The sequence below is a fragment of the Scyliorhinus canicula genome, chromosome 10 (genome assembly GCF_902713615.1).
Source record: "Scyliorhinus canicula chromosome 10, sScyCan1.1, whole genome shotgun sequence".
Classification (NCBI taxonomy): Eukaryota; Metazoa; Chordata; class Chondrichthyes; order Carcharhiniformes; family Scyliorhinidae; genus Scyliorhinus; species Scyliorhinus canicula.
This window is the reverse complement of record NC_052155.1, coordinates 22,538,594-22,565,632: the sequence shown is the minus strand read 5'-3', so window position 1 is coordinate 22,565,632 and position 27,039 is coordinate 22,538,594. Positions and strand designations below refer to the sequence as shown.

Genomic DNA, 27,039 nt, shown 5'->3' with positions numbered 1-27,039 from the left:
GTCGAACAAGCGGCGTAGCGGGCCCTAAAAAGAGCCCAAAAGTCCTATGCTAGCGGGAGCTGCCGAACGTGTGACTTGGCTCCGCGTAGCCGCAACCGGAAGTCACCTGCAAAACATTTCTGATTGTCTACTGTTATCTACTATAGAACGTTTAGAGTTAATTTTCTCTTACTTGCCAATTTATGCTATTGACTAATCATTTTACAGAATTCTGATTGTTGAAAATATGGAAGTTGATCCTGAGGTGCTGTGCTGCCATTATTTTGGTCTTTTTTAAAATTTTAGTTTTAAGGAAGACCAACCTAAAGATTTTTGTCTTTGTTTACGGTCACTTTTCACTTGTATGGTATGCACCTTCCTGCCGCCTCATGGATTGCTGTGTATTCGGCTGTTCCCTCTGTTCCATATTTGGAAGTCTTAATCACTTTGCTCCAGCTCTTTACTCTCCTAAAACCACACTGCCATGCCTTCAGGCACCTCTTTTAAAAATAACTTTCTACCACTCCCCATTACTAGACATTTTCTCATACGAGGAGAGCCTTTCTGTTAAACTGAAAGCTGCTTTAAACAGATCTAGAGTGTGGTTTGAGTTGCTATGAATGTAAGCATTATATTTTTTAAGAGATGAGATTGGATATGGTTATTTAGGAGTTCCATAAAGTGTGTAGTACCTGAGAACTGGAAAATTGTTTAAATTATTCCAATAGTAAAAAAACAAACAGCAATAACCTACATTAAAGTTTCTATACAAATCGAATAAAAAAACCCAAGGACCATTGTCAAACAAAATGTGACACTAAACTACGTGATATAAGTTGGATGACAAAGTATCAGAGATATATTTTTAGCGGTATTGTGATGGAGGAAAGTGATTTTAGAAGGAGGCGAGTTGTAGGGAGCTTGGAAATTGGGCAATTAAAGGCAAAGCCACCACTAATGAGAGTGATTTAAAATCAGGAATGCACACTTGGCCAGAATTAAGAGTGCAGTTATCTGAGGATTGTGGGGCTGGAAGAGATTGTAAAGAAAGGGAGCCGGTGAGGTCACAGAGGGTTGACAGCGAGAATGAAAATTTAATTCAAGACGTTGTTTGATTGGGAGTCAGTAAAGATCACAAGGGATCAAAATTATCAGTTAACCTAATATCTCTGATGAAATGCCTGTAGTTTAGTTTTTGTTTAAGTGGGGAGATCATACGTTAATATTCAAAACCAGCTGAACTGTCCTCATTTTCTGAAATTCTTGAAGGTGTCAATACTAGTTTTTGAAAGATATCCAGTGGTACAATTTACTTTTTAGTTTCAAAAGCTCATCTAACAACAGCAAAGTAAACCATGATTAACAGGTTTCGTCCATAACGCATGTGACGCCTTTAAAAAAACTGCAATAAATTGGTTAAACATGATTTCCCTTTCACAAAACCATTATAACTCTCTGCCTGATGCCTTGTTATAACATCTGTAATAATGGCTTCCAATATTTTTCCAGTTTTGTCCAGTAATGTAGACTTGTGGCATTATTCAAGGTCTGTCCTAAATTCTCTGAAAGGTTGTTCAGAAATGTTACTTGAAACTTGATGAATAAGTGAAGAGACCAGGTTGCAACTCATTTTAAAATGCCTGTTGACATTGAGTGCCAAAAGTACAGTTGTTCAGCAGAGTAAGTCCTCGCTTTGTGGTTGCTTTCCTGAAAATCATGACTTTCAATGAAATTACTTTAAATGAATCATGTGTTCCAATTGGAATTCATTTCTTGCCTGGAAAAAAATAACGTACAAGTTGATCCACTGTACTCTAGATGTGAGGCACTACATTTTTCCAGCTTGAATGACTTGCAAGATAAAATAAGGCACTGAAAATAATGCATAGAATACTGTAAATTCAATTTCAATAACACCAAATCACCCAAACAGTCCCTGAATAGCATAGCTGCTATGTCTCGCACTCCTGAAACTCGTTCAGTGTTTTGTTTGCTTTCCTTTTCCATGCTCTCCTTAACCTTCTTTGTCTCTCTTTTCCCTCCTTTCCCATTCAGTCTCTCACTGTCATTTCCCATTCTCTGTCTGCCTCAGTGTGCGTCACTATCTCTTTCTCTGTTTCTCCCTCTTTGCCTCTTGTACGTCTTCCTCTCTCTGTCGCTCACACTGTCTGCATCCCCCCCATACCTGCGCCGTCCCCCCCGTGCCTGCACCATCCCTCTGTGTGTTAATTACCAAGCTACCTTGCCCGCTCCCTTGGGCAGCACAGTAGCACAAGTGGATAGCACTGTGGCTTCACAGCGCCAGGGTCCCAGGTTCGATTCCCCACTGGGTCACTGTCTGTGCAGAGTCCGCACGTTCTCCCTGTGTCTGCGTGGGTTTCCTCCGGGTGGGTGCGTGGGTTTTCTCCTACAGTCCAAAGACGTGCAGATTAGGTGGATTGGCCATGATAAATTGCCCTTAGTGACCAAAAAGGTTAGATGGGATTATTGGGTTACGGGGATAAGGTGAAGTGAGGGCTTATCTGGGTCGGTGCAGACTCGATGGGCTGAATAGCCTCCTTCTGCACTGTATGTTCTGAAGCGGGCAGCATAATCAAGGATCCCTCCCACCTGGGCTATTCTCTTTTCCACCCTCTTCCATCGGGCAAGAAATACAAAAGTCTGAGAACACGCACTAACAGGTTCAAAAACAGCTTCTTCCCCGCTGTTACCAGACGCCTGAATGACACTATGGATTGAACTGATCTCTCCACGCATCTTCTCTACTGAGGATGTCTAATTGTTTACGTTGTGTATTTATTATATGCCCTATGTTTTTCATGTATCGAATGATCTGCCTGGACTGTGCGCAGAACAATACTTTTCACTGTACCTCGGTAAACGTGGCAAATCTAAATCAATCAATAAATCTTAATGAAGGACATTGAAGTCCCGACCAAGAGTACATTCTGAGCCTGCGCCATTCTTGGTGCTCCTCCAAGTGGTGTTCAGCATGGAAGAGCATTATTGCATTGAATGAGGGTGGGGATCGTAGGTTGTAGGCGTAACTAGCTGGTTTCCTTGTCCATGTTTGACCTGATGCCATGGACCTCATGGGATTCAGAGTCCATATTCAGGACTCTCATGGCAACTCCCTCCTGACTGTATACCACTGTGCCACCATCTCTGGAGGATTTCTCTTATTGGTGGGACAGAATGGTAGCACAGTGGTTAGCACAGTTGTTTTACAGCTCCAGGGTCCCAGGTTCGATTCCCAGCTTGGGTCACTGTCTGTGCGGAGTCTGCATGTTTTCTCTGTGTCTGCGTGGGTTTCCTCTGGTTTCCTCCCACAGTCCAAAGATGTGCAGGTTAGGTGGATTGGCCATGCTAAATTGCCCTTGGTGTCCAAAAACGGTTAGGCGGGGTTGCGGGGACAGGGTGAAGGTGTGGGTTCAGGTGGACTTTCCAAGGGCCGATTCAGACATCATGGGCCGAAGGGCCTCCTTCTGCACTGTAAATTCTATGACATACCCAGGGATGCTGATGGTGATCATAGAATTTACAGTGCAGAAGGAGGCTATTCGGCCCATCGAGTCTGCATCAGCCCTTGGAAAGAGCACCTATTTAAGCCGACACCTTCACCCTATCCCAATAACCCCACATTACAGACAATTAAGCATAGCCAATCCACCTAACCTGCACATTTTTGGACTGTGAGAGGAAACCGGAGCACCCGGAGGAAACCCACACAGACAAAAGGAGAACGTGCAGATTCCAAACAGACAGTGACCCAAGCCAGAATCGAACCTGGGATGCTGGATCTGTGAAGCAACAGGCTAACCACTGTGCTACCGTGCCACCGTGATGTCTGGGACACTCTCAGAATTATACCTTGCAGATAATGTTCAGCTATTGCTTGACTGGTCTGTGGGGCAGCTCTCCCAATTATGGCACAAGCTCCCAGGAGGATTTTGGAGGCTCAACAGGGCTCAGTGTGGGATTGTTGCTTCTGGTTCCATTGGTCAATGCCAGATGATGCATCCGGTTTCACACCTTTTAGTCTTCGTAGTGGATTGAATACAACTGAGTGGTTTGCTAGGCCACTTCAGCAGGCATTTAAGAGTCTTATCACATTGCTGTGGGTCTGCAGTCACATGTAGGCCAGACCAAGTGAGAACGGCAGAATTCCTACCGGATATTAGTACACCAGATGGGTTTTTTCGACAATCGACAGTGGTTTTATGGCCACCATTAGCTATCTTTTTAATTCCAGATTTAATAATAGAATTCAAATTCTGTAATGGGCTTCAAACGAGCCCGTGTCCCCAGAATCATAGAATTTACAATGTAGAAGGGGGCCATTCGGCCCATCGAGTCTGCACCAGCCCTTTGGAAAAGCACCCTACCTTAGGCCAAAGCTCCACCCTATTCCCGCAACCCAGTAACCCCACCTAACCTTTTTTTCTGGACACCAAGGCCAATTAGCATAACCAATCCACCTAACCTGCGCATTGTTGGACTGTGGGAGGAAACCAGAGCACCCGGAGGAAACATAAGAACTAGGAGCAGAAGTAGACCGTCCGGCCCTTCGAGCCTGCTCCGCCATTCTATAAGATCATGGCTGATCTATTCGTGGTCTCAGAACCACTTACCAGCATTCTCGCCATATCCTGTAATTCCTTTATTTTTCAAAAAACATCTACCGTATCTTTAAATATATTCAATGACGTAGCGTCTACTACTCCTTTCGGTAGGGAATTCCATACTTTAACCACCCTCTGAGTGAAGAAGTTCCTCCTTGATTCAGTCCTAAATCTGCTCCCCCTAATCTTGAGGCTATGCCCTCTTGTCCTACTTTCACCTACCAGTGGAAACATCCTTTCTACTTGTATCTTATCCATTCCCTTCAAAATTTTATATGTTTCTATTAGATCCCCCCTCAACCTTCTGAATTCCAGTGAATATAATCCCAATCTACTCAGCCTCTCCTCATAAGATAACCCCCTCAACTCTGGAATCAGCCTAGTGAACCTCCTCTGCACCCCCTCTAGTGCTAGCACATCCTTTCTCAAGTGTGGAGACCAAAACTGCACACAGTACTCCAGGTGTGGCCTCACCAGCACCTTGTCCAACTGCAACATTACCTCTCTACTTTTAAACTCAATCCCCTTCGCAACGAAGGACAAAATTCCATTTGCCTTCCTAATTACTTGTTGCACCTGCAGACCAACCTTCTGTGACTCATGCACAAGTACACCCAGGTCCCTCTGCATGGCAGCATGCTGCAGCTTTTTACCATTTAAGTAATAATCCGTTCTATTGTTACTCCTACCAAAATGCACGACTTCACATTTATTGACATTATACTCCATTTGCCAGACCTTTGCCCACTCACTCAATGTGTCAATGTTCCTCTGTAAGGTTTTACAGTCCTCAGTACACTTTGCTCTGTCACACACCTTTGTGTCATCTGCAAACTTGGATACCTGACACGTAGTTCCCAACTCCAAATCGTCTATATAAATTGCAAATAATTGTGGTCCCAGCACCGATCCCTGAGGCACACCACTCGTCACTGATTGCCAGCCAGAATAGCACTCATTTATTCCCACTCTATGTTTCCTGTTAGACAACCAATCCTCTATCCATGCTAGTACTCTACCCTTAACACCATGCATCCTTATCTTATGCAGCAGCCTCTTGTGCGGTACCTTGTTAAAGGCCTTATGGAAATCTAGGTACACCACATCCACTGGGTCCCCTTTGTCTACCTTGCTCGAAATGTCTTCATAGAATTCCAAGAGATTCGTCAAGCATGACCTGCCCTTCATGAATCCATGCTGCGTCCGTTCAATGGGACAATTTCTATCGAGGTGCCCTCCTAGCTCTTTCTTGATAATAGACTCCAGCATCTTCCCCACGACAGAGGTTAAGCTAACCGGTCTATAATTCCCCATCTTTTGTCTACTTCCCTTTTTAAACAGTGGCGTCACATTTGCTGTTTTCCAATCCTCTGGGACTGCCCCAGTGTTCAGCGGATTTTGGAAAATTACCGCCAGTGCATCTGCTATTACTCCAGCCATCTCTTTCAGTACCCTGGGATGCAGTCCATCAGGGGCAGGAGACTTATCTATCCTGAGCTCCATTAGCTTGCCCAACACTTGCTCTTTCGTGATAGTAATGATTTCCAGGTCCTCACCTACCTTCTTCTCTCGGTCATTTGCTGGCATGTTATTAGTGTCCTCCACTGTGAAGACCGATACAAAATATTTGTTCAATGCCTCCGCCATGTCATCATATCCCATAACTAAATGACCACTCTCATCCTCTAACGGACCAATGTTTACTTTAGCCACTCTTTTTAGTTTTATATAATTATAAAAACTTTTGCTATCTGTCCTTATATTCTGTGCCAGTTTTTTTTCGTGTTCTATCTTACGCTCTTTATGGCTCTTTTCGTGGCTTTCTGCTGACCTTTAAAGTTTTCCCAATCTTCTAGTTTCCCGCTGATCTTGGCCACTTTGTAAGCCTTCTCTTTCAATTTGACAGCCTCATGTATCTCCTTAGACACCCATGATAGATTACCTCTTTTCTTACAATTCTTCCTTCTCACTGGAATATACTTTTTTGAGCACTATGAAAGATTTCTTTGAAAGTACTCCACTGCTCCTCAACTGTCCTACCATACAATATTTGTTTCCAGTCTACTTTAGCGAGGTCCTTCCTCATTCTATCGCAGTCCCCTTTGTTCAAGCATAGGACCCTGGTATTGTATTCTATCATCACACTCTCCATCTGTATACTAAATTCAATCATGCTGTGATCACTCCTCCCAAGAGGATCCCTAACGATGAGGTCATTAATTATTCCTGCCTCATTACACAGGACCAGATCTAGGATAGCTTGCTCTCTCATCGGTTCCATTACATATTGTTCCAGAAAACTATCCCGGATACATTCAACGAACTCCTCTTCAAGGCTACCCTGACCGAGCTGATTTGACCAATCTATATGCAGATTAAAATCTCCAATGATAACTGCTGTACCCTTTTCACAGGCATTAGTTATCTCTTCATTTACTGCCCATCCCAGTGTGATGCTATTATTTGGTGGCCTGTAGACTACGCCTATCAGTATATTTTTCTTCTTAGAATTTCTAATTTCTACCCAAATAGATTCAACCTCATTCTCCATAGAACCTATATCATCCCTCAATGCCACCCTGATGTTGTCCTTGATTATTAGTGCTACTCCACCTCCCTTTCATACCTGTCTATCCCTCCGAAACGTCTGGTACCCCTGGATATTTAACTCCCAGTCGTGACCATCCTGCAACCATGTCTCCGTAATGGCTATCAAGTCATATTCATTCGCAATGATTTGTTCCGTTAATTCATCAACTTTGTTACGAATGAACGAGCATTCAGGTAAAGTGCCTTAATGCTGACTTTCTTATCATTATTAGAGAAATTGGACATCATGAGATGTCCTAAGTTATCCTTCCTTTTTGCTTCATTCCTAGTCTGCCTTGAACTTAAACCCACCTGCACACGTGCTAACCTGCTGCTTATCCTTCCATTTAACTCCCTACTCCCTGTCGCTTTCCCTTTCCCTTCCCCCCCGAAACCCACGCAGACATGGGGAAAAAGTGCAAACTCCGCACAGACAGTGACCCAAGCCGGGAATCGAACCTGGGACCCTGGAACTGTGAAGCAACTGTGCTAACCACTGAGCCACCATGCCCCCAACATTAGCTTTGGCCTCTGGAATCCAGTGACACTACACCACCATCTTCTCCCAAGTGCTTTGGAATAGAATTTAGAAGGGAACCAAGTCGTGGATGTCAGTTTTTGCATTTGATTGCCTGACAGCAACAGAGCTGGGCTGGATATGGTGGAAATAGTGGAAGTGGCAGTCTTGGTGATGAGGATGAGTTTGAAGCTCATAGCTTAATAGGACATCAAAGCTTCAAAAACACTCTGGTTCAACGTCAGTGTGACATTTGAATAGCATGTAGGGGACGTCTTTGAGATAAACCTGCGGGTTTTATCTTGGCACGGTTCTTTGGGAGCGCCCTGATGAAACATATTATGGTCTGTGGGAAAGAGAACCTGCTTGAATTGAATTGCGTTTCTTGTGGATTTGTCTTCTGTACTTGCGGGGACTACACGTGACACTTGTTACAGGAGGGAATGTAAAGAACATGTGGACGTTCCCTCTAATATTTCTGAAAGACTGCACTTCTGGCAAAGCAGCACTCCCTTAATGCCACACTAACATCACATCATTAGGAGCTCAAACTTATCATCTTCAGATTTAAATTGACATGCGACTGTAATGCTTCTGCTCATGGATGGTCTGTGGTATTGTTGAACCTCTGTATATGAAAATAAGTACCCATAAAATCCCAGTTTCCCTTCACCTATAAGAACTGCTAAGTCAGTCAGGGACTAAAAAACTATTCCAGCGCTACTTCAAGAGAACGTAGTCATTTTGTCAGGTGCTACCACGGTAATGAGTTAATTTTCATCCATAATATGGTGCAGATAGTCCATACTTGTCACCTTTTGGACATTCCAAACATATTCTAATTTTTTTGTTCATTGATGGGATATGAGCATCACTGACAAGGTCAGATTTATTGAATGTTAGAGGTGCACTTATCCAGACAAATGAATTCCATCACACTTTGCCTTGTAGAAGGTGGACAGGGAGGGGAGTTATCAACGGTAAACCCCCCCCCCCCCCCCCCCCAACCTCCCAGGATGTTGATGGTGGGGGATTCAGCGATGATAATGGAGCTGGTTAGATTCCCTCTCTTGTTGGAGTTGATCATTCCAGATAAAATTGAATACACAAATAGAGAGGTTATGCTTCAGCATGTCCAATTCATCTAACAGCACGTCTTTCTGGACTTGTGGGAGGAAACCGGAGCATCCGGAGGAAACCCACGTAGATACTGGGAGAATGTGTAGACTCTGCACAAATTACCCAAGCAGGAATCGAATCCAGGATCCTGGTGCTGAGAAGCAGCATTGCTTTTTTTTTTTGCTTTTTTAAAAATTTAGCGTACCCAATTATTTTTTCCAATTGGGGGCAATTCAGTGTGGCCAATCCACCTATCCTGCACATCTTTTGGGTTGTGGGGGCGAAACCCATGCAGACACGGGGAGAATGTGCAAACTCCACACGGACAGTGACCCAGGGCCGGGATTCGAACCCAGGTCCTCAGCGCCGTAGGCAACAATGCTAACCACTGTGCCACCGTGCTGCCCCCGTGAAGCAGCAGTGCTAACCACAGTTACCGTGACGGCCAGTAGAGTGATACCACAGCTGCAGTGCTATTGGTCACCTTATTTATAGAACATAGAAAAAGATGCAAATGCATTGGCAGAAGTTCAGTGAAGGTTTACCAGACTAATACCTGGAATGTGCTGGTTGTCTTATGAGGAAAGGTTGGACAGGCTAGGCTAGGCTAGGCTAGAGTTTAGAAAATTAAACAGTGACTTGTTTGAAACATGTAAAATCCTGAGGGGTCTTGACTGGGTGAATGTGGAGAGGATGTTTCCTCTTATGGGAGAATCTGAACTAGGTGTCATTATTTTAAAAATAAGGGTCGTCCATTTAAAAAGGAGGTGAGGCAAAATTCTTTTGAGGGCCATGTGTCTTTGGAACTCCCTTCCTGAAAAGGAGGTGGGAACAGAGTCTTTGAACATTTTTATGACAGAGGTGGATAAATTATTGGTAAACAAGGGAGTGAAAGTTGTCGGGGGTGATTTGAGGTTACAATCAGATTTGCTATGATCTTATTAAATGGCCAAGCAAGTTGGAGGGGCCAAATAGTCCACTCTTGCTCCATGTTTGTATGTGCATTGCCTGCTAATTGTATGGTGTGAATGTTACTTGTCAGCCCAAGCCTGAATGATATCCAGGCCTTGCTGCTTTTGGTACAGACTGCTTCAGTATCTGAGGAATCACAAATGAACAGAGTGCAATCAACAGTGAACGTTCCCTCTTCTGACCATATGATGAAAGGAAGGCAGTTGAAGATGGATGGCCTGGGACATTACCCTGAGGAGCTCCTGCAGTGATGTCCTAGGACTGAGATGACTGGCCTCCAACAACCAAAGCCTTTGTGTCAGGCATGATTCCAGCTAGTGGAGAGTTTTCCTCCTGGCTCTCATTGACTTCAATTTTACTCAGGCTCCATTGTACCACACTTGGTCAAAAGATGCCTTGATGTCAAGGGCAGTCACTCACACTTTTTTGGACCAAGGCTGGAGTTGAGTGGCCCTGACAGAAGACAAACTGAATGAAAATTAGTAAGTAGGTTATTGCTGATGAAGTTTTCTCACATTCAGACATTTAAAAGATATTTTAGAGGGAGCGCATATTGAGAGGACTGTGAAACTGCTTTTTGATAGCACCGTCAACAGCACCTTCCTTTATTTTGCGGATGATTGAGAGTAGCCTGATGGGTGCAACATTTGACGATGTTTGATTGATCCTTTCTATGGAGAGGGTGTACCTGGACAATAGTCAAAATGATAGTCCTGTGTTTAGCATGAATCCTTTCGTGACACATAGCCTTTGTTGTATCCAGTACCTTCAGCTGTTTCTTGATATCACAAGGAATGAATCAAATTGGCTAAAGACTAACATCTGTGTTGGTTGCAGGAGCCAGAGAGAGATCATCTCCTTGGCATCTCTGGCTGAAAATGATCACAAATAGTTCAGTCTTGTCTTTTGAACTGATGTGCTGGGCTTTCGCATCATTGAGGGTGAGAATGTTGTGTGCAGCTGCCTCCACTGTTAGTTCTTTAATTGTCCACCATCATTCACGACTGGATGTGGCAGGAATTGCAGGTTTTGAGGGTCATGCGTCAATTCACTATCACATGCTGCTTCCTTTGTCCAATGTGTATGTAGTCCTGTGTTGCAGTTTCCACAGGTTGCCACTTATTTTTAGGTATAACTGGTACTGCTCTTTGCATACTCTCCATTGAAGCAGAGTTGATCCTCTGGCATGATGATAATGGTGGAGTGAAGAATATGCCAGGCCTTGAGCTTACAGATCCTGGTTTAATACAATTCTGCTGATGGTCCACAGCACCCATTGAATACCAAACTACGTGGAAAGGTAAACTGTGGGCAGGACACAGAGGATGAAAAGAGATATAGATAGGTTAGGTGAGTGGAGCAACGAGATGGGAGATGGAGTATAGTGTAGGAAAATGTGAAGTTATTCACTTTTTGGACCAAGACTGTAATAAAGTCAGGAGTTGAATGGCTCTGACACAACCCAACTGAACATTGGTAAGCAGGTTATTGCTGATGAAGTCTTCACGTATTCAGAATATTAAGAGAATGTAAGAATAAAAAAGCAGAAATTTTATTTTGAAGTGAGAAATGGTGTTCATGTTCAAAGAGGCTGGGTGTGCTCATTCAAGGAACTCAGCAGGTTAGCGTGCAGGCGCAGCAAGCAATTATGAAGGCAGATGGTATGTTGGCCTTTATTGCAAGTGAATTGGAGTACAAGAATAAAGAAATCTTGCTGCAGTTATACAGGGTTTTGGTGAGCCTAAATCTGGAGTACTGTCCAAGTTTTGGAGGCCACATTTATGAAGGTATATACTTAGATTGGAGGTAGTACATCAAAGGTTCACTAAATTGGACCCTGGGATGAGGAGCTTCTCTTATGATGAAAGACCAAGTAAATTGGGTTTACACTCTGGATTTAGAAAAATGAAAAGTGATCTCCATGAATCTTACAAAGTTCTGAAGAGGCATCATAGAGTCAATGCTAATGGATTGTTTCCGCTGATCGGGAATCTAAAACACCGCGATAAGGAGCAGATCATTTGAAACTGATCTAAGGAGAAGTTATTTCACTCAAAAGTTTCTAAATCTTTGAAATTCTCTACCCTAGAGAATTGTGGATGGTCCATCTTTGAATACATTTAAGGCTGGGATAGATGGGGAATTATGGGATATGGGAAGAGGATTGGAAAAGTGAGTTGAAGCAACGCTCCGCCATTATCATTATTAAATGACAGAGCAGACCCAATGGACCGAAAGGCCTAATTCTGCTCCTATGTGTTATTGTCTTATACCCAGATGAGCTACTAGATCTGTTCTGAATATAATCATTCAGTGCAATGGTGGTGCCGCACAACATGATGGATGGTGTCCTGATTGTAAAAATGGGATTTGTCTCCATAAGGACTGTGCCATGGTCACTTCTACCAAAGCTGTTAGGGACTGATGTATCTGTGATGAGTAGATTGATGAGGTTGAGGTCAAGTTGGCTTTTCCCTTCTCTCACCACTTGCCACAGGCCCAGTATAGTAGTCCTTCAGGACTCTGCCTGCTTGGCCAGTAGTGATGCCACCGAGCCATGTTGGTGATGGAAATTGAAGTCCCCCACCCACAATACATTTTGTGCCCTTGCAATCTTCTCTCATTGCTTTTTGCCCACGTTTGACCAGTTGTTATCATGAGATTTCATGGGATCCAGAGTTAATGTTGAGGACTGCCAGGGCCGCTCACTCGTGACTGTTTACCACTGTGCCTCTGGTGGGTCTGTCTTGATGGTTGGCGGACAAATTCAGGGGTGATTGTGAAAGAGTCTGGGACATTAGCTGTGAGGTATGATTCTGCATGTTACTGTCAGGTTGTTGGTTTTAATGTTATTTGACTTTTCTGTAGCAGTTTGTTACAACTGGGTGGCATGGCCATTTCAGAGTTAATAACATTGCTGTTGGTCTGGCATCACATGTAGGTCAGACCGGGCAAGGATGGATTTTCTTTCCTTAAAGGACATTCGTGAACCAGATGGGCTTTTACAACAATCTGGTAGCTTCATATTCACCAATCTGAGAATAGCTTATTGTTCCAGACTTGTTAATTAAATTTCAATTTCGTCAGCAGTCTTGGTGGGATTGGAACTTGTGTCTCCGGAGTATTAGTCTGGCCTTCAGAATTGTCCAGTAACATTACCACTGTGCTACTATTCCCAGTTCAATTACACATATGTTACAAATACAGAAAGGAAAGTCCCTTTTAGCTTAGATTCGAGTCACGTGACTTAAATTTGTCTATTTGATTAGCTAGTTATGGACATTCCACTTGACCAAATTCACATGACTGGAAATTTAAGTTTCTGAGATGGTGGTTTGCAAGGATCTAAAAATAGACTTCACAGGAGCACACATGTTTTTCAACAATGTATTTCAACCTTGAGAAGGTTGCACACGCTTGTTTTTCATTACTTCAGCCTAGTAAGTTGTGGGATTTTTAACTTTCTCTTTCAACACATAAAAGAGCCAAACCTTTGATATTTTACTCATTGATCAATGTTTATGGACAGAATTTTGTTCCTCAAATTATGCCAAGTTCTCCTTGGCAAACCCGGGAGCAGTTTTGATCAGTATTCATGGTGGAGAAGGGAGGGATTTTCGGCAATACTTGGGCTGTGGTCATTTGAAAATGTGTAAATGCTGCCTCCATTTGAAACATCACAAAATTGTTCATGGTCTTGATGAAAACGTTTTTGAACAGGCTGCAATCGGGCTTCAACTTCCTCATCACCCGAGCTTACTAAAGAATACAGGATTTCCTTTGCTAACAAAATACTTCAATGTTCAATATTTTTCTTACTCTGCATTTTCTATTTCTCTTGGTCTTTAGATTCAGATCCAGGACACTCAAGTGAAACCTGGGGAGAACGATTAGTACCACCTTATAGGACATACTCTGGTAAATGCTGTTAACTTTTGTGAAAGCGTCTCTTTCCCATTCTTCAAATAATTATTACTTGAAAAAATGTCTAATTCCCGGTTATTTTTATTTAATGGTTGTGACAATTTATCTTTTTTACTTCCCACTGGTGTGTGCAGTATGCTACAACGTGACCGCATTCTGTAGCCAATCCCACTTGCTTCTTAACCTATTTAATTATGCCCCACAATTAAAAACTGCAACAAAAAAAAAGCTCCTCTGGTTTAACTTGCAGTTCTGCCATGGAAACTTCACAGAATCGCAATTGTTACAGCACAAAAGGGGGCCAGTCGGTCCATCGTATCTGCACGGACTCTCAAATGGCAATTCACTTAGTGCCATACTCCTGCCTTCTCCCCATACCCCTGCACATTCTTACTTTTCAGACAACCGTCTAATTCCATTTTGGCATGCCTCGATTGAACCTGCCTCCACCACACTCTGGGACAGTGCACTCCAGACCTTAACCATTCGCTGCGTGAAAAAGCTTTTCCCTCATGTCACTTTTCCTTCTTTTGCCAATTATTTTAAATCTATGGCCCCTCATTCTCAATCCTTTCATGTGGGGGAGCAATTTTTCCCTATCTATTCTTATCTGACCCCTCATGATTTTGAAATGAGTTGTCTACGAATATCGTTGCTCCAGGTAGCTTCAGGAGCCCAGTTTCGGAAATCTTAATAAGAAATACAAGGGTAGCTTCTGTCCTATCTTTGGCCTATCAAACATCACACGGGTATGTATCACCTTCATGTATATTTGCATTTAACTGCAACTTGGGCAGAAACTTGGGCATCCTGAGCTTGAACTCACTCACATTCAGCTGGCCACAGAACAGCAGTGTATTCTCTATTTATGTCATCTTTAACACAGAGACTTTGGTCACAAGATGCGTTTGCTATTCTACTTGTCAAAGAAATGACTGAAACAGACTTTGTTTCGTTCTGTTGTACAGACAGTAGGTCTCATCTCTCAAGGTTTCTCCATTCACCATTCTTCCACTACACTTCTGTATCCATGGTAATCTCATTTAAGTCTTTTAATATTTCTAAAGTCAATTTGTACAATCAATGCTACCTTCAAGGTCATGTGATTTAACACTAATATTGGGGTCTATTATGTCTGCAGGAACACAGTTAATCACAATGCCAGCTGTCTTATCTTTCTCGGCTCAGGCTTTCTGTTGTACAAAGAGATGATTGTCGCACATGCTGTACCTTCTGTCTCTCTCTGCTGGTTAACCTGGTCATCTGTTTTACTGCTACCTTTAAAACCTGCACGTTATACATCAACTGGGCATTTATGGAGAATTATAGTTTGCCTTGCTTCTGCCAACACAAGACAGCAAATTTTCAAAGGGAGAAGCAGCACTTGTTCACTAATATTTCCAATCTTGGGTAAATTAAGTAGAAAAATTCCAGAAGGTTATTCAGTAACTGGTACTCACCATAATGGTCTAAACAGGGAAATGTTTTCAAATATTTTGTCTAAGTGGTGTGATTAAAAATATCATTATTTTATTCCAGTAAAGTTGACTGTTGAAAATGCTTCAAAATATAACAGATCAAACTTAAATAATTTTTGTGCTTTTCTTTTCCTTTCAGTTTTGTAACTTAAACTGCAGTTGGTACCAATTGAAATGGAAGTTGGAAGCATGAGTTAAAATGGGCACATTTCTGAACTGCATTACACCCAAATTCTTTTAAATTACAGTTTCAAACTTAAAATACATATTGCCTTTCTAATGAAGTGTCCAGTAAGATTAACCATCTGTAAATTGATGGTGTAGATTACCTTTATTCACCTTGATCTCCTTGGAGATTCTAAAGCTGAAATGGAAGATTATTAAAGTACTGTAAAAGATCTTTTTGCAAATCTCAAATGTAAAAACTAATTTTGTGCTAGTTTGCGTCCATTGATTTTCGAAGAGGCTATGCTAAATAAAATGGTGAACTGAATCTGGAATTTGTATTAGAACATAGCACAGTACAGGCCCTTTGGTCCATGATGTTGAGCCGACCATTCCTAATCTAAGATATAGAACATTGAGGAACATCATTGTAAGTCACTTGCTCACGAACAAGATCTGTTTTAAGTATGTTTTATTGCCACGCTTACAACTCTTAAAACATTAACGTTTATTCTCATCTGCTCTGCAAGCTGTTCAAATCCTGGTGCTAGAGCTGTGTTTTTCATAAAAGATTATTTGGCAGCCACAATCCTAAATTTTGTATTGCTCAAGGCAGCTATACTGCAATTTAGAGTGATGGGACATGGGCTATTCCCCTAGCTTCTTACAGAATGAACGCTGCATAGATGCTGAATGTAGGCTAGCGTTGTCTCCCAGGAAAGGGAAATAACCTACAGGATGTCTATTCAAGCTGTCAGCCCGGTAGTTCAGTAGAGCCTTTATACTTTTTTAAATGCTGCCGTAACCAATGAATAGAGTAGGCCACTCAGCCCTTTGAGCCTGTTCATCATTCAGTGAGATCATGGCTGATTGGAACTTCCAATCCACTTACCAACCTTTGCCCCTTCAATCCCTTGTCAAACAAAATCTGTGGATTTTAACCTGAAAAGTTTCAATTGTGCCAGTGTCTTTTCGGAGGAAAACATTCCAAATCTTTACTGCACTTTGTGTAGAAAAAGCCTAACTGGCCTAGCTCTAATTTTAAAATTATGCCCCATCATGTTTGATTTCCACATTAGAGGAAATATTTTCTCTGTACAAAATCCTTTTAACATTTTAATACCTCAATCAGAGTCAAATTCTTCGATATTCAAGGAATAAGAACCATGTTTACGCAACCTGTCCTCAATTTAACATTTTAAGCTTTGGCATAATTTTGGTGAATCTGTACTCACCCTCTCCTAGATCAATATTTTTCTTGAAGTAGAGTGTGTAAAACTAAAATGAAGTACTCCAGATGGGATCTGACCAAAGTACAGTATGCACACTGAAGGATAATTTCCTCCCCGTGAAATATAAACAATGGGACCGGAAATTTTGAATTGTTGAGTGTTTTTCATACTAGTTTTAGATCATGCATTATTAAATTATTGTAACCAAGTGAGCTGCGGAAGTGGTGTAAATTTTCAGAGATAGATTTTTTTTTTAAAAGTAACTTATTCAATATTTTTTAAATTTCAGAAAAGGAAGGTCCTGAGAAAAAGAAAATGAAAAAGGAACCCGGAAGCAAAAAATCTGTTCCTGTTTGCAAAGCCACGCTTGGCGGCATACTTATTGGGTATCCACTGTCGGAACGTCAGCAGATGGCTCTAGTGATGCAGATGACTGCAAGAGATAACAGTCCAGGTTATACCAACCAAATTTTTTTATTAAATTGTATAACTGTGTAATATCTTTGATCTCCTCATTTTTTTTAAGCTCTTTGTTCATGTAGAATAATGAATAATGTTGCAACGTTCATCACACTGAGATTGACAAATGTGAAGTGCTGTGAGAACATGCAAAATCCCCTGACAAATTCAGTTAACTTTAGTTCAGAAGTAAGCTATCCTGTATCCAGGTGCACAATATGAGGTTTTCCAGTATAAGATGACAAGCTTGCTAGATGGGCATTATATATGATGCAGAGATGCTGGTGAAGGACTGGGGTGGGCACAGTAAGAGGTCTTAAAATACCAGGTTAAAGTCCAACAGGTTTGTTTGTAGTTACTAGCTTTCCGACCCCAGTTCCTTCATTAGGTGACTCACCTGATGAAGGAGCTGGGCTCCAAAAGCTAGTAGCTCCAAACAAACCTGTTGGACTTTAACCTGGTGTTGTAAGACTTCTTACTGGACGTTATCTAGGTATCCTGTTTCTTAATAGAAATGAAAACAGGAATTGCTGGAAAAGCTCAGCATGTGTGGCAGTATCTGTGGAGAGAGAAACAATGTTAATGTTTTAAACATTAACTCGGTTTTTCTCTCCCCACAGATGCTGCTACAGTTGCTGCGTTTTTCCAGTATTTCTTGTTTTCATTTCAGATTTCCAGCATACCCAGTATTTTGTTTTTATAATACTATATCTTAACAGCACATGAGCATAGAGAATATTTGTGAGAAAAATAAACTACCTATGTTCTCTTGATTTAATTTTTATTTAATTTTCTTCCCATCTCTTCTGAAGATGCTGATTCCCCTCACTGTTCCTTGGGCAGCAATTCCTTTGGTTTATCATGATTGAATTTCCCGTACCAGCCTCCCGAACAGGCACCGGAATATGACGACTAGGGGCTTTTCACAGTAACTTTATTGAAGCCTACTCGCGACAATAAGCGATTTTCATCTTTCATCTTTTTATTTATGACTGAAACTCGATGTCTACAATTCACATGTGACGGGTGGTGCAGTTGTTAGCACTGCTGCCTACGGCGCTGAGGACCCAGGTTCAATCCTGGTCCCGGGTCACTGCCTTTGTGGAGTTTGCACATTCTCCCTGTGTCTGCGTGGGTCACACCCCCACAACCCAAAACATGTGTAGGTTAAGTGGATTGGCCACGCTAAATTGCTCCTTAATTGGGAAAAAAAATTGGGTACTCTTAAATTTATTAAAAAATAAAATTTGCAGGTGCAGCATGCCATTTGTTGATCCTGGAGTGCTGCTGTATGCCATGGTACCCCACACCTCATTATGAATCAGCAGTTTCAGTAGTGGGAGCATAATTGGTATTTTACCTCATTATCGTTTTCTTGAGGATTCTAGAGTTTATGTCATCTGGCACAGGAAACTTGATCATTCCTCGCGGTTTTTTTCATAATACAAGCTTTTTACTTTCATACATTATAGATTCTTAAGACAAAATGGCTACAATGTGGGAGGGAATATCCTGTTTCACTCACTTCCAATACTTGAAAGTGGCAGGTCAGCAGCTCAGAAAAATTTGAAAAGCAGGTTTTTGTTTCAAATAATCCTTCTGAAAACGATAGGAAACAGCAACGAGAAGTACCTACAACTGAAGGAGGACTTCAATGTCGTAATGCTTTCAACTTCGCTTCAGCCACCAAAAGACTTCAAACACCTTTTTGATACAGACATTATTCCTGGGGAAGCAGAGATAATTACTGACATATAGGATGTGAATCCAAGCCTATACCCCATCATTAACAGGACAAAGGAAAATGCCACTGGCAATTTTTCAAAATGGACAGCAGGTTGACCCACCGCTTACTCCATTATTATGAAGAACAAGCGGTATTTGGGAGAAAATCTAGGTTCCTATTTAATCGATGAGGTGGCTTTTTTGTACGCATTCAGATTTTCTGCTGTCCTTTTATTTCTTCTAATACTCAATTTTCGTAGGGTGTCACAGTGGTCAGCATTGTTGCCTACGGCGCTGAGGTCCCGGTTCGATCCCAGCCCTGGGTCACCATCTGTGTGGAGTTTACACAGTCTCCCCATGTCTGCATGGGTTTCACCCCCACAACCCAAAGATGTGCAGGGTAGGTGGATTGGCCACGCTAAATTGTCCCTTAATTGGGAAAAAATAATTGGGTACTCCTAATTTTTTTTATATACTCCATATTCGTCTGTCAGCACATGTGCAAATTGGAATTCTCTCTAACCCTTGGGTGTCATTATTTTTGGTCAGGATCTGTATCCTTCTGTAATTTCAGATTTCAAAGCAGGTGTCCTCTCTCTCTTTTATTGAATCTCGGCCTAATTGTTATGTGGAATGCATGTTCTGTTAACTGCATCTGTAACCAATAGTATTCAATTTTGCTCTGTTAAGGAATAAAAGTAAAGCAATGGCTTTACGTTTTACGTCATTCTCTGTATTTTCTTTGCAGGTTTGCTTTACTTTTTTTAAGTACTACAAGTCAATATCCAATTAGCACCTATGTGGCAATGTAGATTTGTTTGTTTTACCTCAAACCAATATGAGGCTTCATAATATGTTTACATGATCACAGAATCTTTCAGGTACTGGGACCTGCAAAGTTGTGCTGGTTTCTTTGATTGATTTCCAATTTTAACTCATAAAATTTGTTCAAAACCTAGTTGCAGTCGTCACAGAGCTCATCAAAATTACTGTAAAGGAATTATAACCTTTAATGTGTCCAATATCAGATCATCCAGATTCAGGGAAACTTAGTACAGACACTTCTGAAACACTTCAATCATGGATCAATGGGAGATAAAATATTCTAGAAATGCTTCAATAAATTTTGTGTTCCCATCCCATGGAAACTTGTGTCGTGGGGAAAGAAGGTACTAAGACAGTGTAAGCAATCTCCTCCCACATTTGGTTACTGAGATGTGCCTCAGTTTTTGAGCCTGGCCTTCAAGGCACAATCTCGACTCTGAAACGCTATCATCCAACATGGATCAAAACCTATGACAGAGTGTGTCCAGGTGACATGCTTAATTTTCACTACCACAGCTCTCTGTTTCAGCCGAGGCAGATATTAAGGTACTAGTATGAATGTTCACACACATGCACACAATTATTTTGGATTAATCAATGTCAGTAAATGTCAAAATGCTAAGTGATGACCAGCCAGCCTCTTTATATATTTCCTCTCCTAACTTATTTCATATGTTGGACCTGGTAGGGGATCGATAGAAATTATTGTTGCTCTGTACAACTTCACAAACAGCTTAATAACGGTGAATAAATTCAGCGTTTCCTGATTATTTGCAGATAAAACCACCTCCGCTCAAGGACAAATCCAAAATGTTGCCCTTAAAAGCTTCTATTTGACTGGGGTTATATACATTGGGTGTGGAGATCTAATGTATGAGTTTCCATGAAGAATGGCTCCACGGAACCTACTTCGGACAGTGTTCATGACTTTTCAGAACACTATTTTCCTGTTGAATCTTCTCTGTGTCAGCTCCAGCTGTCTACATTGTCCTCGAGTTGCCCAGTAATACTGGAAACTGTTCAAGTATCACATACAATTGTGGTACATTTACTCTTTCCATGATTAAATTGAATAAATGAGGAAGAATTCTATATTACTAACAGAGGTATAAGCTTGCTCCTTCTTAACCTTCACATACAAAGTTTATAGAAGACCAATGTTCGTCTCTTTCAGCTGTATTATTGCTTGGAATGTTCTTGATATCTTGTTTTGGATGGGAGGAGTGGAGAAGGTCTATTTTTATACACCTTCTAAAGTGTTTGATCTCATCAACTTTTACATTTATTTACAAATTAAGATAACTTTCAGGAGATGACAGCAAGGGGGAAGGCATGTGATTTATAGTGCATCTAGGTTACATCATCTTGATAAATGTCAAACTTAATGGACCAAGTCAGACTAGTGCTGTCGTCAGCTTGAACATCTTTACCTGTTGTGTATCAATAGTACAAGAGTCAGCAAAGATGGCAGAGAAATTATTTAAACTGAAAAAGGAGATTGTCCTTAATGGCGATTGTCCCCATCACCACTCTTACCCCAAATAATAGTTTTGTATGGAGGTATAAAGAAGGAGAAAGGTTAAATTTCATAGGCCAGTTGATTTTGTCTGACTCCCATTCAGACTGTCCTTACTGCTGTTGTTTGCTGGTATCTTTTAAAATAATTTTGCTTAAATTATTTATCAGCCATTTTTATCTTGATCCTGTTACAATTCTTGTTTTTCCAAGTATAGATGTATTCTTGTAATTTTCTAAGTTTAGGGGATTGTTTCCCCAGTGTACCGAACATAACTCCATCAGGCCACTTGAAAACACACAGGCAAAATAGTCAAATTTAGTTCTAATTATCAAAATGATTGTAGAATTGTATTCTGAGTAAAAATTAGGAGCTCTGCTAACAGCACTTAAGTAATAATAATCTTTATTAGTGTCACAGTAGGTTTACATTAACACTGTAATGATGTTACTGTGGAAATCCCCTAGTCGCCACATTGCGGTGCCTGCTTGGGTACACTGAGGGAGAATTCAGAATGCCTAATTCACCTATCGAGCACTTTTTTCAGGACCTGTGGGAGGAAACCCACACAGACACAGGGAGAACATGCAGACTGCTCACAGACAGTGACCCAAGCCGGGAATTGAATGCTGCAAAGCAACAGTGTTAACCCCACTGTGCTACCATGTCGTCCATTGCTGGGTTGAATTACAATATCCATTATCTGCAGGGGTGAAAGGCCGACATGTTGCAGATTGCATACCCTCATGCCCAACCAGCTCCAACGGAGTACACGATGCCCCCGGTTAGCACTGTGGACTTTGTCTCCACAGCCCTGGCCCTGTTGGTGGTGGCACCCGGGAGGGGGGCACCCAAACGGCCAGTGTCACTCTGCAGAGCCAGGGGCCAAGGTGGGTGATCAGTGTGGTGCGGAGCAAGATGGCTGCATTGCAGGCCGTGGCAATGGCGATCCGTGACTGGACACCGCCCCAGTCCCATGGGGTCACCCTGGCCACTTGGCCTGTTCCCGCGTCACCCCTCCCCCGGCCCTGGCAGGACCCAAGCCAGACGGCCCTCAGGCGCGTCTCTGTTTCCTACCTCCTCTCTGTCTCTCTCTCCCTCATCAGCCACGATCCAGGTTTCACGATTTTTAAAAGCACAAGTGAACCGTGCTGTCGGGAACTATGCCGATCGGAGGCGGAGAATCATGGAGGACCTGGAGAATACCGGGTCAGGTATGCCACTGCCATGAAAACGGTGTTAACATGTGTTCTGGGCCACATTGATGCCACTGTCGAGATGATGGAGAACTGTGATTTGTCGTCAAATCGGCACCCATCGCGATTTTGGCGTTGGAACCTATTCTCCGCACAATTGCGTTTCACGATTTCAGTGTCAGCCAACGGACAATACCGGCCAATAGATTTTGTCCTTGTTCTCTCCAGGACATCCTCTCTCTCCAATACTATAATATACTCAATACTCTTACTCTCTGCTTTCTTTCCTTTCCTATCCAGGAATATTGGGCGGGTTTCTCTGTCCTGCCGCACCAGATTTCTGGTTCAACATGTTGTCTGGATTCTCCGTTTTGCCGGCTGGTCAATGGATTTCCCATTGTGAGGAAACCTTACGCCATCGGGAAACCCCTGGACTGCTGGCAAAACGGAGAATCCCGACGGCCGAGAATTAAGCTAATTGTGTCTCAAGTTCAGCCCCTTTTTGAGCCAGAGCTCTCTGCCACAAAGTTATATTCCTATTTGGCTAGTTATGCCTGTAGCTCACCAACTTTATTTGCCACACTCCATGCAGTTATATGCATGCACTGTGAACCTGAATATGGTCTTAATGTACTACTTCCTCTTCGTCTGAGCCCACCTTATTCCTAATGTTTCTTACTCCGTTTCTTTCTGTCTCTCCCAATCCTGTTGTGCACCTCATTTACCCTTCCTAATACTACATCCTGGTTTCCATCTCCCTGCCAAGTTAGTAAATATCTTGCCCAACAGCACTGCCAAACCACCCTACAAACAAATCGATCCCATTGAGGTACAACACATCTGCTCAAACTCCGAAACAAAGAGCTTGTGTTACTCCATTCTAGGCTAGGAGTAATGTACGGTAATTTGGAAACTACAAAATAACTACCATAAATATGTAAGTGGAAAATAGTGGAAAATTAAAAATGAACGACTGTCAGATCCTGCAAACAGATATGAGCAATATCAGTGATTGGTGCAACTTAAAATTAATTCTTGATAAATTAAAGTACTTTACCAGATTCAGCCTGGCCAATCACTGAAGTAGCAGTGATTAAAACAAAAAATGCTGAAATGATGTGTCCAAAAGAAAGTCAATGGGAGCCATACACAAAAATAGGTGGGACAGTAAGTTGCAATGAGGAAGTAAGAACCTTACAAATGGATATAGATAGTTTAGGAGTGGGCCAAAATGTGGCAGATGGAGTTTAACATGGATAAGTGTGAGGTCATACATTTTGGGCAGAAAAATGGGACAGCAGCCTATTATCTAAAAGAGGAGAGACTTTAGGATGCTCCATTGCAGAGGGATCTGGGGGTTCTCGTTCATGAGCCACAGAAAACTAGCATGCAGGTGCAGCAGATAATAAATTGAATGGAATGTTGGCATTTATATATAAAGGAATAGAGTATAAAGGTAAGGAAGTGTTGTTGCAACTATACATGGCATTGGTGAGACCACACCTGGAGTATTGTGCACAGTTTTGGTCCTCAAATATGACGAAAGATGTAGTGGCATTGGAGGCTGTTCAGAGAGGGGTTGATTCCAGAGATGAAGGGTTTGTCGTGTGAAGAGAGATTGAACCGTTTAGGCCTATACTGTCTAGAGTTTAGAAGAGTGAGAGGAGGAGTGAGAGGAGATCAAATTGATGTATACAAGATGTTAAATGGTATGGATAAAGTAGATGTGGAGTGGATGCTTCCTCTTGCGGGGCACTATAGAACGAGAGGTCATAGTCTTAGGATAAGAGATAGCAAATTTAAAACAGAGTAAAGGAGAAACTACTTCTCCCAAAGGATTGTGAATCTGTGGAATTTGCTACCCCAGAATGCGGTGGATGCTGGGACAGTGAGTAAATTTAAGGAGGAGTTAGACAGATTTTTAATTGGTAATGGGTTGAAGGGTTACGGAGAACGGAAAGACGATGGAGTTAAGGCCAACATGAGATCAGTCAAGTGGTGGAGCAGATCCGATAGCCCTATATGCTCTGCTCAACCATGAAAAGAGTTCAATTTAGAGAAGAAACAAGAAGCAAAGATTGAAGAAATTCAGACATCCGCTTGAACGGAGGCAACTGAAAGATTGTGTTGTACGGGTATGCTAAAACATAAAATATATAAAAAGGTAGATCCAGATCAGTACTTCAAACTAATCTGACTATCAGAAGGATACAAGTTAAATGGCAAAATTTGAATAATTTGAGGAAGTTCTTCACATAATGATCAATAAAACGTCTGTAATGTCAGGTGCAAAAGTTAATTCCCTGTCTTGATCATTATTTAATCTTGATGCTTCTTAACAAAAGTACTTTACTGGCTTTAGGCGAAACCACAAGATGGAGCCCTTTACTGTGAGAGCCATTCCATCTCTTTGAGCCATTCCATCTCTGGGAAAAAATGTATCATGACCAGAAAATTAGTGTTTCCTTTCTCTTTTGTCATATGTGGGGGCAGTAAAAGCTTCACTCACTCTCTTGATTTTTTATTTAAATAATTTCAAAAGGAAATAAACTTTAAATTAAATAAACCCTGAAATAAACAAAATAGCACCTTTCTGGTTTGGAGCAAGATCCTCCGCTGCAGTAATACAAAATAGCATAAATATGCTCTATTTGATGGTAAGGTGCCTTTTAACTGCCCTCTGATAAACACTGATATTGCAAAGCCTGTTAGTATAATGGATTCTATGGTACTTTTGCATTCAAAAACACAAGTGGCACAGAAAATTCTTCAGGTCCAGCAAAGTAAATTCAGAAAGCAAAACCTGTTTAATTTCACACTCACTGTGACATGCCCCTCCAAGTGAATTGGTACAAACTCTCACCTATGTCTTGCAACGGGCGGCACGGTATCACAATGGTTAGCACTGGTGCTTCACAGTGCCAGGGACTTGGTACGATTCCCGGCTTGGGTAACTGTGCGTAGTCTGCGGTTTCCTCCGGGTGATCCGGTTTCCTCCCATAAATCCCAAAAGACGTGCTTGTTAGGTGAAAAGGACATTCTGAATTCTCCCTCCGTGTACCCGAACAGGCGCCGGAGTGTGGCGACTTTTCGCAGTAACTTCATTGCAGTGTTAATATAAGCCTACTTGTGACAATAAAGATTATTATTATCATTAGATAGAAGCATTGTGCTTCTTGTTTCAGGAAACAGTCTCTCCTAATATTTGGACCCACATTTACGAATATCATTTCCAGTAATTCTTTGACAGACTAGAGTTGTGTTATGGATTTTTGTTTCTCTTGCCCTTTTCTCTTTGCACTGTTTTTTTTCTCTTTGTGCATTCACAACATAGCCATGTTAAAATCCAAACAACAATGCACATGCATGATGTTGTACATTATACTCAAATTTCCATATTAGGTCTTTAACAGATGCGCCGTATCAGTCCTTCAATTCTTTTGATTTCGGAAAGACCAGTGGAAAATATAAGAAAGTTTCAGTCCAGCCTTTCTACCTCACCACTATGTTTAAAAATCGTGCCACAGAATAGTTACTGTCAGTCTTTCAGATGTGGTTTGCGCCTCATGCCTTATTCCAGTAAACTCTGAATCTCCCTGAAGATAATTTGATAGCATTGGTGGAAGGTGGTTGCCCATCCTCTTGGCCAGTGATACTACAGATGTAGGGACAAAAGAATTTGCTGGAAAGGGAGTGCAAGAAAATTGTACCCTTGGATAAGAAAATGACTGCACAGGCTACATGCTCACACTTTTGTGCATCATGTATGAAGTCAAACTAGTCTGTTGGAATAAACATAAATTTGGACAGTTTGGCACAGGTTTACTGAACAGACTTTTTAATTTTTTCTCCTTATTAGATTCTACTCCGAACCACCCATCTCAAACAACACCAGGGCAAAAAAAGACTCCAAGTTCCTCATCCAGACAAAAAGACAAAGTTAATAAACGAAATGAGCGAGGAGAAACTCCGTTACACATGGCAGCCATTCGAGGTGAATCCAAGCAGGTCAAAGAGCTCATCAGTCAGGGCGCTGATGTTAATGTCAAGGACTTTGCTGGTACGTCGATGATATCTGACTTTCTAAGGTTGTAAGTACTAGAGAAGTGGAGATTTTTTTTTTACGTGTTTCTATGATCTCTTGTCCTTATTACTTAATGGCTTGAGGCTTTGGTTTCCTCTGATGTTTCTGGGTTTATTTCTGTAGAAACTGAGCCATGCCTGACTGAAAGATCCCGAGTTCAATCTTGGGTCTGTGTTGAGTTGAGCACCGGGCGGCATGGTTTCACAGTGGTTATCACTGCTGCCTCACAGCTCCAGGGACCCTGGTTCAATTCCGGTCTCGGTTGACTGTGTGAAGTTTGCACTTTCTCCCCGTGTCTGCATGAGTTTCCTCTAGGTGCTCTGGTTTCTTCCCACAGTCCAAAGATGTGCCGGTTAGGTGGATTGGCCATGTTAAATTGCCCTTGCTGTCCAAAAAGGTTAGATGGGGTTACTGGGTTGCAGGGATAGGGTGGAGGCATAGGCTTAGGTGAGGTGCTCTTTCAGGGGCTGGCATAGACTAGATGGGCAAAGTGGCCTCCTTCTGTACTGTAAATTCCATGATTGATTCTGTGATTTGATCTCTGTGCCCCTCTGTTAGGGAGCAAAAAAACCATCAGCCGCTTTATTGATAAAGCAGTCTTCAAAGCTCACATGAATAATGGCTGCTGGTGAAACAG

General features: G+C 41.9%; 1 protein-coding gene across 8 annotated transcripts in view; it reads left to right on the top strand.

Annotated features, from left to right (window-relative positions):
- Positions 1–27,039, top strand: part of ankrd12 (ankyrin repeat domain 12) — a 253,951-nt gene that overhangs the window by 184,362 nt on the left and 42,550 nt on the right. For 5 of the 8 annotated variants that reach the window (XM_038808694.1, XM_038808695.1, XM_038808698.1 and 2 more), the window contains 3 exons: positions 13,648–13,716; positions 16,887–17,051; positions 26,178–26,378. In XM_038808694.1, coding sequence (XP_038664622.1) covers positions 13,648–13,716; positions 16,887–17,051; positions 26,178–26,378 — 435 coding nt within the window. The remainder of the gene's footprint in view (positions 1–13,647; positions 13,717–16,886; positions 17,052–26,177; positions 26,379–27,039) is intronic. The other 3 variants (XM_038808699.1, XM_038808701.1, XM_038808700.1) reach the window with 3 other exon arrangements.